We start from the raw sequence: 12,587 nt of genomic DNA, 5'->3' as shown, positions 1-12,587 counted from the left end.
TTGTTAGTTAAGGAGCTGGTGAGAAAATAGGAGGGTGGCGGTGGCAGTGAGGAAGGATGAGACGATGAATTAGGAAGTGCTCCTGGCTTGTTCATAAAAAGACTGTGCTGACCATGGTTGATGGGTCTCTGCTAGGCTCACGAGATTGAGCACATCTCATTACAACCAGAAAGCCAATGTGCATGTGTGCAGTGTGTTACACGAGTGGGTACAGCTTCAGCACAAACTTAGATCAAAAGGTCAGCCAATAGCAGCTAAATTAATCTAGAATTTATTCTGTGGCAGGCACAGTGCCTTATCTTTTAGCTACTTTTCACAACAACTCCCTTTCTATAAAGAAAGCCTGACTCCAGAGCTCTTAACAGTAAGGTATGCATAGTCTTTGACTTTCTCTAACAGTGCTTTTTAAAAGCATGCTTGAAAAGATATCAGAAAACTCTGAGCAGGCCAAGATGCATGAGGAAGTGGTCTCAATTGCTTGGGAAGAGTTGCTAGTTGGCAAAGTAGAATAAAACTAATGGTTAAAGTTATTTTCGGATGCAGGCACTATTGTTATATTAATTGCTTCATCATGGTGTGCATTTTCATATTCTAATTGATCATCAAAGAAAGTCAATTAACTTCAAGGGCAAAAACCATCCATGAAATGGGAAAGGCCAAAACTAAAATTCTCATACTCCGTTTGCAAAAAACAAACATAAATCAGAACAGCTTTCTATATTTATAAAATCACTTTCTGTATACACGCATAGCCTCCATTTTATAGGGGAGTTGGTGAATGACTAAATGGAAACCAAGTTTCAAACCAAGTTTCATTATATGGATGGTATTGTATGACCATGCCCGGGACAACTGTTTGAAAAACTGCCTTACCTTATTTCTGGCTGTAATAATCAAAAACAAAATCAAGATGAGTGTAATATATTAGTTTATTCGGTTTTTGTAATTTTAGAAATTTACTTTGTCTCATATTTCCAAAAAAACCCCTCAAAAACTTATTTTTACTAAATTGAAACTAATATACTATTTCTACTCATCTTGTCTATTACCTTCTCCCTTTCTTGATTTAGAATAACTGGGGCTGCCATCTCGGTCCATCTGACACTGTTCACTTTCATGATGAAGTTCTTCCTCAATTCCACTCTCAGATGATTGCCCACTTAATGTTCCTTCATTCCAACTTTTACAGTTTTCATCTGAAGTGTGTCTCAGAGGCAGCGCTGACTCTACATCTTCATCATGGTTGGTTCCGTTGCAGAATTTAAGTGGTGAATAAGGTTGTGATATGAATCCAACAAATTTCATTCCTCTCTTAGCAGCTATATTAATCTAAAAGAGATTGTAGAGCAAGATGTAAAATTCATTTACATTGATCACTTTATCAGTTAACCTGTAGGTTTATTAAGGAAATTCATAAGAAGAAGTAAATTGACCACTAACTAAAGACCCATTCATAAACAAATTAATAACCTGTAACAAAGCACTACTCCTAAGTCTATGTCACAGTATTATTGTGACTTCTTCAAACAGAACTGATACACTTTAGAAATTATGAAAAGAAGCAGATGCTGGGGAGCTCAGTCTGTTGAGCGTTAACTCTTGATTTCAGCTCAGGTCATGAGCCTAGGGTCGTGAGATTGAGCCCTGTGTTGGCTCTGCACTGAGCATGGAGCCTGCTTGAGATTCTCTCTCTCTCTCTCTCTCTCTCTCTCTCTCTCTCTCCCTCTCCCTCTCCCTCTCTTTCTCTCTCTGTTTCTCTCTTTCCCTCTTCCCCTTTCCCTGCTCTCATGTACTCTTTTTCTCTCTCAAATAAAACTAAAAAATAAAAATAAAAGAAATTATGAAAACAGGAATCATATTTTTCTTCAAAAGGTTACTATTTGAGAAGAACTAATAATTCTATAACATGATTTTTGCAGGCCTGTTAACAATGGTCTCTCCCACTGAGGCAAAATTAAAAGCTATTCCAAGAAATCCTCAAAAATAACATGACCAAATACATCTTAATTAACAAAGCAAAAACATTAAAAGCAAAAACATACAGAATTGCTTGCTTGATGTGGGTAAAGAAAAATGTTAGAAGTCTAATTCTTGACAAATGTGTGCATGTAATGCATAGGCCCAATTCACTCTTAGGAAGCTTTCCCATCTATTTATATCTTGATGCTATTGTCTCCTATCAGGCCAAATGCACATGATCAGATTCAATCGTATAAGTTAAAGAATAGGATTCAGAAGAACATTACGTAATGCCAGTGAAATAATTTGAGACGTTAAGAGTGGTTATTTTCATGCCCAGCACTTTCCCCTTTCTCTGCTTTTTCTACATTTCTTTGTTCTTTTTGTGTCCATGTCTTTCTCCTCTGTTAAGCTGGCAATTCTTTTGAGGGCAAGGACTGTGTCTTAATCATTTTTGTATTGTGCCGTTTTGTACCTACAGGTGCTCTATAAGTATTGGTTAAATAAGTAAAAATGAAGAAATAGCAACATCTTTAATTTGGCCACTGTTTTAAACATTTAAACTACATGTTTTAAATGCTACCCTGGGAGGGGAAGAAAGAGTTATGATGGAGGTTGCAATGAAAAGGGCCGGGAAGAACTGGGGCAAAACCAGAGAGCAATACCCACTCAAGGGGGACAATGGTCACTCAGCTCTAGTCAGCGAGGAAAATTCTGGGCAGGACAGAGGTGATAGGTGTGTGGAGCTAAGACAGAGGATAGTGCTGATGCAGTATCATTTACTCCTATACATGGACATGTTGAGATTGTAACAATGCATGAAGCCTTAAAAATAACCACAAATTGTCCTTTATATCAGGTGTCCTGGGAGAGAAGAGGGAGTGGTAAGGGGGCATGATGTTTTTGCAGGTGGAAATGGGTAAATTTATTGTCAGTTCTTTCTCTAGGTCTTATTAGTTGATTTGGGTGAAAAAGTACAGAAGGCTTTTTCTATTACTAGAAAGTTTTAGCTGGAAACATTTGGTAGCAAATATAGTGTTAATGTTTTTTTCCAGTTTTTAAATCGGAAGATTGATATTTTTAAATGTTATTTTTACTTTAAAATCCTGAGAAAAACACTTATAAATCTAATTTTAAACATAAAACAAATATTGATCTAAAGTTAAAATGACTTAAAATCTAGCTATTCAACAATAAACTCTTTATGTAAGACAATTGTTCCAAAATAACATTTGGCATTCATCTACTGCTCTTGTTCATACATGGGGCAATGTTCAAATAGTTCATGTGCTATGTTTCCTGAAGCTTTTCTCTTCATGAAATAAATCCATTACTCTGATTGCTGAAATAACAGTACTTTCCTGTTTAAATAGATCTTTAACTGTGTCCAGGAAGTCAAATGCAAAACAAGGGCTCTGATGGTGATCTATTAAGACTAAATTAGTAGTTACATTTTGTTTCAAAATAAATTTTCTGGAGGGGATTTATTCCCAGAAAAACAAGTTGAAATCTCCCAGATTAGTAGTAGTAAACAGTATGCGTAGCTTGTTTATAAAAATCTAGTCTTTTTCCCCCGCACCCAGAAAAAAAAAAAAAATCTAGTCTCAAAGACTGTTCCTGAAAACCTTATTGAATGGTGACTTTATACGTAAAAGAGAAATATCATTAGCAGCTCTAACTGGCTATATACAAATTATAGACACTCTGACACACAAGACCACTTAAACCTTGGGAACAATACTAGAAACAGTGAGCAAACCTTAGTTTCTTACTTGAAAGGAAATGCCTTAGGTTTTTGGCTGTATTCATTTAAATAAAACCTAAACCCTACAAATGTATCAATGCAACTAAGAAAAACTTTCACTTAAAATCCCATCAATTTAGAACACTTATAAATGTACAATTTTTCTTGGTCTTAATCAATATGCATATAGTGTTCAATTTTTTGTTTAAGTTTCAATTCAGTTATTTTGTATAGACTTTTCTATCTCAACAGTCAATATAGTTGTTACGTTTAGTCCCCATAAAATATTGCATTGTATGGATGTACCATTGCTATCTCCTCAATTTTCCAATTATTGAGAATCTGGCCCCTTTATTCACTGTTGATTAAACTACTTTGTATAAAAATGACTTTCCCCCTTTTCAATTAATTTCTTGGAATAGATTCTAAAGAATAAAATGGTATTTATGATTTTTTTGACCAGATTGATATCCAGAAACACCTAATTTACTACAATGTACTAATTTATTACGATGCCAGTTGCGATATGTGAATGTTTTCTTAAAGCTCTTCCAACACTGGATTTAATACCTTCAATTTAATTTCTCAGTTAATATTGGTGAGGTATTAAGTCTCAGTTTTATTTTAAAAATTATTAGTTAGGTTGGACCTTTTTCCAAAGGTCTGTAGTTTATGTTTCCTTTTGTATTTTGCTGTCTGTGGATTCTGTCTGTCCATTCAAGACTGGACATTACTTTCATGCATTTGTATTCATTTTATATATTTTTTAAATAAACCCCCCTAAGACACACTTATTGGAGATCCCCCCACACTGATTCTTTTTTTAAGCTTAATTTTCCTAATATATAAGTTATATTTATATTCTCAAACTCCTCAACTTATTCATAATTCAGTATGTCTATTCTTTTGTTTTCTTCTGTATTTTTTATAGGTAAAAAAAATTACCTCTTTATCTCATTTGAAATGTGTGGAGTCTATTTTACACAGAGCAAATTGTCCATTTCCCCAGCTGTTGTTTTCTGGGATGGTTGTTTTCCCACTTTATTTCATTGGGTTTGTTTCCAAACTTCTTATAGGTGTGTAAATTTATTGCTGGCATTTCCATTGACCTGTATTTCTGTTTCTAACTCTGTATAATTTAGTATGTGTGCTTCAATATGTTTTAACTTCTGGAAGAATAAGTCACTTACCATTTCCCTGTTCTTTTTAAGGTAAGAAAGGAGATTGATGAAGAAGAAATACCAAATATTTCTCAATATCACATGAAAAAATGTATACATTTAGTACCTTTTCTATCAGTTCTTTTGCTATGTCATTTGTTTGTGTCTCATAAGTTAGAGGACATTCCTCAATCACGAGCCTTGGGCGTCTTTGTCCACTGGATGCTGCCGAATGCTTCAGGCTGTAGCAGAGAATATACCCATGGTTGGAAGTCAATTGATCATTTTCAGCTAATATGCTTATGTAAAATTGAGAGAGCAACTCACAAATAAGGTCAAGGCAATCTTTTTGTTGTTGTTATTTCAAACTTAATAATGGTGGTCTTCTTAGGTAAAAATACCAGAAAAACAGGTTGAATTTTCTTAATATAAACCTCTATTAATATAATTTCTGATTTGATATGGAAGAAAAAATTGAACAGCGGTTTTAATAAAAATTGTAAGAAATGATTTTAGATCACTGTTACACTTGATTATTGTACAAAAACGTTAGTCAAGGTCCTCTTTAAATGCAAATAAATATTGTCCTGTCTTCTTCCTTTTTTTTCTTTTCTGATCATTACCCTTTGCTTATTCTTAGCCTAGTCAGAGCACTACTAAGTCCATTTGAAATAATGTTAAAAAAGACAAAATAATTTATACATGGTTTATAAGATTTATAATTAGAAGTGTTGCTACTGTGTGATAAAATGACATGTTTATTTAATAATGCTTGGAGTATCTGATCAAATTCGATCTCATGGTGAAAGCTGACGCCTGTACAAACCCTCTCAGACATGTATAAATAGGCTTATACTGATAAGTAGCAGGCAGTGTCCCTTAAAAGCACCTTTCTTTGCTTAGCCCTTTCTTAGTTAAAGCAATCAATTGTTAGGCCATCACTAAAAAGAGAAAACAGTTTTTACCCTGGTATTTGGGATGGATTGATATAGTTAAAGAGTTGGGTGAAAAAATTTAATGTGTTAATCAAAGACATTGATTTGGTTATTTTCGCTCCTCACTGGAAAGGGCAATTGTATTTTGAAAACTATCAAACTTACAAGCTAGGCTGGCAAAAATGGTTGCAGTATTATTTGGGAAAGCAGCTACCAAAAAAAGTGAAAAAAATGAACTAAAATGGATGGTCTTTACACTCCCCCCCCCCTTTTTTTTTTTTGAAAAGGCTGAAGTCTATCAATTTGTGAGAACTCTGCATGTAGGCCTTTCTGCTGTAAACTGCTTAGAAGGTAGAGCTAGTTTCTGTTGCCACTATTATTAAAATAGTATAGGACAGTTAAAAAAAACACTCAGTGAAAGTGGACTTCATTGGTCCAGTCATCTCTTTTAGCCCAGTGACAGGACCTGTAGCTGACAACTACTCCCTCATCTGCTGAAGCTTCTAGGTGCTTCTTGAATCTATCTTCCTTTTCCTTTGTTCACCGACATCCTCATCTAGGACCCATTTGTCTGCAAGGGGCTAAAATCAAGGAAGAGTTTTAAAAAGGAGGGAGGTGTAAGTTTCCTTCTTTCATTCCAGGTTTAACCACTAGAAAATGTGCTCTCAACCAACCCCCCTAAATATCCTTTATTCCCCATCATTACGTTCAAACTTTCTTTTCTTTTAACCAAAGAAAACTGTCTCGACAGCTTCTTAGTCTGTTTCCTTGAGCACTAGGCTTACCTTAACTTCAAGCGCAATAGCACTACCCTGTACAGGTAACTTGCAGGTAGGTGTTTTCGCTGCCCCACAGGTTGTATAACAGGATGAATAGCCCCAACAATATATCCTTTAAGATAGTAGTCTTCAACTTTTGTTACTATATCCGGAATTGAATTTATCTTGATGACTTCTGGGTTTGGCGAGGCTGAAATATCAAATGCAATGAGAAATCGCACATTTATAAAATTGAATTATATGTTACTTCTATTTATGTGTGACAATAATTAATGAATGGAAAGCATATCCATGTGACTTAATCTCAAAGTTACACTAACATGTATTATATATTTTCTAAATTAATTTCAGAAAAAAGCAAAAGTAACCTTATAAGCTGGTAAATATGTAATATTACCAATATGTCTTATTGATAAGGTAAGAAATGCCTTATATTTACTTTTTCAATTAAGGCAGCTTTATTTTTTAGAATTTCATTTTGAGTGATGGTATTCCATTAATAGATATGGAAGACATACATATGAGAAACAATATTAAGTTGGAGAGCCAATTGTTTTTATAATTCTGAACAAGCTGAGATGCATCATTGTTAAAAATAAAATTGATACAAATCTAAAAATTAAAAGTGGGTGTAATGATATTTGTTAAGCAAAAATTGTCAAGTGCTTTCTTATTTCCAATTACACTTCAAAAGCATCATGTTTTAAGTTTCTTTGGGAAACTAAACATGATTTCTTACAGCACTTATATAAATGCTTGAGTGGAGGAATTGAAAAAGGAAAGGTATCCAGAAGTTCTTTTTAATAAGTAAAATTTCTAAATGTAGAGAAATTTTAAATGCAATAGTGATATGTAATTGAACTAGCCCTTTGAAGCAGGGCAAATCTGTAAAAACTATAGAGTAGTACAATGTGTACAGTTTTTAGTAAAAGGAAAAGGGTGTGTTATTTGGGAAAATGTTCTTAATGTTCAAGCAGAGTTAATTTAAAAAACAACTTTATTTTCTGTAACAATATTTCTCATTTTCTGGAGAGAAGTCAAGAATTAATATCTAGAAATAGACCTGCAATTTGATTATCTCTTGAGTAACAAAACATATGAACTTAATTCCAGGCGTGAGCAGTGCTGGCTGTTGGCCATCTGTCAGTCTGGTCCGTGGTGTCCAGCAAAGAACTGTGGCTAATTGCCTGAACACAGGAAGGAGGTTAAGAAGCAGACAAGGAAGAAGGGTCAGAGGAAATCCCCGCCTCCTCTTACATTAGTATCCACATGATGGAACAAAAATCCACCAACACTGGGTATTCATGCCAATGTCTCAAAAGAAAACAAAACCCTCAATAGAAAAGTTATATAAATTAAGACAAATCCATTTCCTCAAAGTCTCTTTCTCTTTTGGATTTACACTAATTTATTTACAATGTATTTTCTTCATCATTATGTATAGGGAGAAATACCAAAGAGAATGATCCTGGACTTGGAAGGAAACAGCTGGGTTTCATCGTCCAATGGCCCTGTGCTGCATGGTTGTGTGGCAATCACTCCATTTTTCATTTGGTTTTACTTTTTCAGTATTTTAACTACCAATCCTATTCCCAAACAAAGAAACTGAAAAACTATAAAACACAATAAACCGTTAAGACTAAGGAATGATACATACATAACCCAAACCTATTTTTAGGATTATATACTAATTCCACAAAATTTTTTCAAAATGAGGCCTTTTTAATGGATCTTGCTGTTTATTATAGGAAGTGGAAATGCCTTACTTAGCATGATACTGAAGAATCTTCATAGTCTGGCCTCTTTCTACTTATTCAGCCTTCACTGTTGTCATCTGTTTTCTTGTAGGTCTTGCTTTGGCAGGCCTGTACTACTGCAGTTCTTGAACCTCACATGCTGTTTCATGCCACCAGGCCTTCACTTCCTTTCCTGCTCCCTGAGGCTGGTTAATCACTTCTTCCTCTGTGTGTGCATTCTACTAGTTCCTTTTCAGACTTTATTATAGTTGCTTGTTTATATGTTTGTGTCTGCTGTTAGACTAAGAATTCCTTAATGGCAACGAACCTACCTTATTTTTCTTTCCATGCCTAGCATTTTCCTTAGGTTATTATTATGTTAAGTTGGAAATACTGTTCATTAGGGAAACTATGAAGTAAAATTATTGCATAAAGGAGGGAAAGCCATCAAGGTTAGCTGGTAAATTCAGGAACAAATGTACACATTATCTAGGACTTGTTGGAGAGAGACACAACAGGGAAAGAACACACAAAAAGTGTTGCAAAACTGTTACTCTTTTGATTATAAAAGTGAAGGTGGTCAAGAACCTAGTGAGAATCCAACCAGGTAGAGTTAAATGTCATATTCACTTCTGAATGGTCTAGCTTCGGGCCCCATTTTATGTTCCTTAAATTAATCATATTGCAATGAGAAAATGACAAAGAAAATGAGGTAAAAAGTAATGAGAAGTGGAACTACACTGGATGTAATTAGCTCCACCTTGGAGTGAAATCTGGAGAGAAATTTGGGAGACCTTATCACATACAAAGAATGAGATTGTAGGCTTAGAGAGCTTCAGGATCCCGCTGGGCTTGCTTCCCTTGCTGACTTGGTTGGAGTCACTGTTTGGTCCAACGTTGTCTTACCTAAGTCTACTCTCATACCATTGCTTGGAAGGAAACCCCAGAAATCAAGAACTGAGGATTGGGAAGAGGCTGACTACTTTAGTTGCTTCATACAAGTAAAATCATACATTACGGTTGACCCTTGAGCAACATGGGGGTTGCGGCACCAACTCCCATGGTCAAAAATCTACGTATAACTTTTGACTCCCTAAAAACTTAATTACTAATAGCCTACCGTCAACTGGAAGCCTCACCAATAACATAAACAGTCAATTAACGCATATATATATATATATATATATACACACACACACACATATATATTATATACTGTATTCTTATAATAAAGTAAGCTAGGAAAAAGAAAATGTTATGAAGAAAATCATAAGGAAGAGAAATAAATTTACAGTACTATACTGTATTTATCTAAAAAAATCTGTGTGTAAGTGAACCTGTGCAGTTCAAATCCTTCTTGTTGGGTCAACTCTATTTTTTTGTCTTTTTGTGACTGGCTTATTTCACTTAATACAATATCCTCACGGTTCATCCATGTTGTAGCATATGACAGGATTTCCTTTTTAAGACTGAATAAGATTCCATTGTGTATATATACCATATTTTGTTTATCCATTCATCCATCAATGGATATTTGAGTTGGTTCCACTTCTTGGCTATTGTGAATAGTACTGCTATGAACGTGGACATGCTAATATCTGTATGAGATACTGCTTTCAATGCTTTTGGATGTATACCCAGAAGAGTGATTGCTGAATTATACGGTAATTCTATTTTTTAAAAATGTTCATTCATTTTGACAGAGAGAGCACATGTGAACAGGGAGGGGTAGAGAGGGGAAGAGAGAGAATTCCAAGTGGGATCTGTGCTATCAGCACAGAGCCTGCCGTAGGTCTCTATCACATGAACTATGAGATCATGACCTGAGTCAAAATCAAGAGCCAGATGCTTAATGGACTGAGTCACCCAGGTGCCCCTGGTAATTCTATTTTTAAGTATTTGAGGAATGGCCATATTGGTTTCTATAGTGGATGCACCATTTTACATCCCCATCAACAGTGTACAAGTTTTCTAATTTCTCTACATCCTTGCCAACACTTGTTTTCTATTCTTTTTTTTTTAAATAGTAGCCATCCTAATGGGTATGATATTTCATTGTGGTTTTGATTTGTATTTCCCTATTAGTGATGTTGAACATCATATGCTCATTGGCCATTTGTGTATCATTTTTGGAGAAATGCCTTTTCAAGTCCTTTGCCCATTTTTAAATTGGGTTATTTTTGTTCTCAATAAGAGTTCTTTACATATTCTGGATATAATATTTACTTCCATTTCATAGGTTGACTTTTCACTCTGTTGATTGTGTCCTTTGATACACAGAAGTTTTTAGGTTTGATGTAGTCATATTACCTATTTTTGCTTTTGTTGCCTTTGCTTTTTGTGTCATATCCAAAAAATCTTTGCTAAATCCAATGTCATGAAAGTTCTACCCTATGTTTTCTTCTAGGAATTTGATAGCTTAGGCTAATCTTTAAAGACTTTTTTTTTGAAAAGTACAATAGCACTAGATTATTGGTTTAAATTTTTTTTTTAACATTTATTTATTTTTGAGACAGAGAGAGACAGAGCATGAACGGGGGAGGGTCAGAGAGAGAGGGAGACACAGAATCTGAAACAGGCTCCAAGCTCTGAGCCATCAGCCCAGAGCCTGACGCGGGGCTTGAACTCACGAACCGCAAGATCATGACCTGAGCTGAAGTCGGACACTTAACCGACTGAGCCACCCAGGCGCCCCTAGATTATTGGTTTAAAAAGGTATGCTATGCCTTCTTTCTCAAAATGATGCCAGAAAAATGAAAAACTTTGATACTTTCACATTGGCTTTACATGATTATTTTAGGTAAGGTAAGTTATAAAATGAATACATAAAAATCATTAAAGTATAAGAAATTTTAAAGTTTATTGAAAAAATACTATTTACCTGACAAAAGTGAAACACAAAAGAATGTAGATGGTAGTTTATAACTTAAAATAATATATGAGTGGAGATGAGCATTTCATCTTATGAAAGCGTGTCTTTGTAAATTATACAATTCAATATAAGAATGAGGGATGTGTGTTGGCTTGGAAATCTCTCCTGGCATTTTAACCACTCCCACTGGCCAGGTGTAATTATAGTGGGTATCACAAGCTGTGTGAAGTTGGTTGTTTTTCCATATGGCATGACTAGAGAGAGTGCTTGAGGTTTCAGTCAACAAACCATTCAAGGATCACTTGAATTATAACTGTGAGTTCTGGTTTCCTGGTTGTTGCCTGAAAACTTGCCATTGTTAACCTCTGGCAATATCAAGAGAGCCCCAATCTCAGAATGGGTGTCACGTACTTCAGAGAAAAGCCCAGGACTCTTTTAAGAAATGTGGCATTTCCAATACTCCTGACATCCCAGAGGAAAAAGTTCTGTGGAAAAAAGGGGACAAAAGGGGTCTGAATCTGAAAGTGATTTAGAAGAATTGAGGCCTGAGTGTAAAGAAGTTTTAGGAATATTTTTATTGCACTTAGTGTTCCTTTTTTATGTATGGAGGAGAGATAGAAGGAATAATTGACGTTTATTTTATTTAACTTATTTATTTTTTTAATTTTTTTTTAACGTTTATTTATTTTTGAGACAGAGAGAGACAGAGCATGAACAGGGGAGGGGCAGAGAGAGAGGAAGACACAGAATCCGAAGCAGGCTCCAGGCTCTGAGCTGTCAGCACAGAGCCCGACGCGGGGCTCGAACTCACGGACCGTGAGATCACGACCTGAGCCGAAGTCGGACGCTTAACCGACAAAGCCACCCAGGCGCCCCAATAATTGACGTTTAAAAATGTCTCAAAGAGCTTTTACCATTGGTAAGAATTAAATTACTAAGTGAGAAAGTAGTAAGTCATAGTTTAATTTGTGATTTTTTTCTCTCTTAGCAGTACATAAAGTAATGGTGTGTTTTACAATCAACAATGTTTTGGAGTCAATGAAGAATGATAATTATATAGCAAAGAAGTGGTTGCAAATACATTGGCTAAGAGAATGAGGATTTGGGGCACCTGGGTGGTTCAGTCAGTTGAGAGCCTGACTCTTGATTTTGGCTTAGGTCATGATCCCAGCGTCATGGGATTAAGCCCGCATTGGGCTATGCACTGAGTGTGGAGCCTGCTTGAGATTCTTTCTCTCTCTCCCTCTGCCCTCCTCTCCCACTTGTACACTCACTCTTTCTCAAATAAAAAATAAAATAAATTAAAAAATAAACATAAAAAAAAGAGAATGAGGATTTGAAGAACTCTTTGTTTGGTAGTATATATGTTCCCACCCCCCACCCACCCAAATTTGAACAGGGA

General features: G+C 35.3%; 1 protein-coding gene across 2 annotated transcripts in view; it reads right to left on the bottom strand.

The window, feature by feature from the left end:
• RFTN2 (raftlin family member 2) overlaps window positions 1–12,587 on the bottom strand; it is a 65,747-nt gene that overhangs the window by 38,340 nt on the left and 14,820 nt on the right. For both annotated transcript variants that reach the window (XM_019428361.2, XM_019428360.2), the window contains exons 2-4: window positions 6,584–6,767; window positions 4,991–5,105; window positions 1,050–1,329 (exon numbers count right to left, since the gene is read on the bottom strand). In XM_019428361.2, coding sequence (XP_019283906.1) covers window positions 1,050–1,329; window positions 4,991–5,105; window positions 6,584–6,767 — 579 coding nt within the window. The remainder of the gene's footprint in view (window positions 1–1,049; window positions 1,330–4,990; window positions 5,106–6,583; window positions 6,768–12,587) is intronic.

Source organism: Panthera pardus, unplaced genomic scaffold (genome assembly GCF_024362965.1).
Source record: "Panthera pardus isolate Hobbes unplaced genomic scaffold, ASM2436296v1 HiC_scaffold_10, whole genome shotgun sequence".
NCBI classification, from domain to species: domain Eukaryota; kingdom Metazoa; phylum Chordata; class Mammalia; order Carnivora; family Felidae; genus Panthera; species Panthera pardus.
Note: the sequence above shows the minus strand (reverse complement) of the source record. Positions and strands in the feature narration are given on the sequence as shown.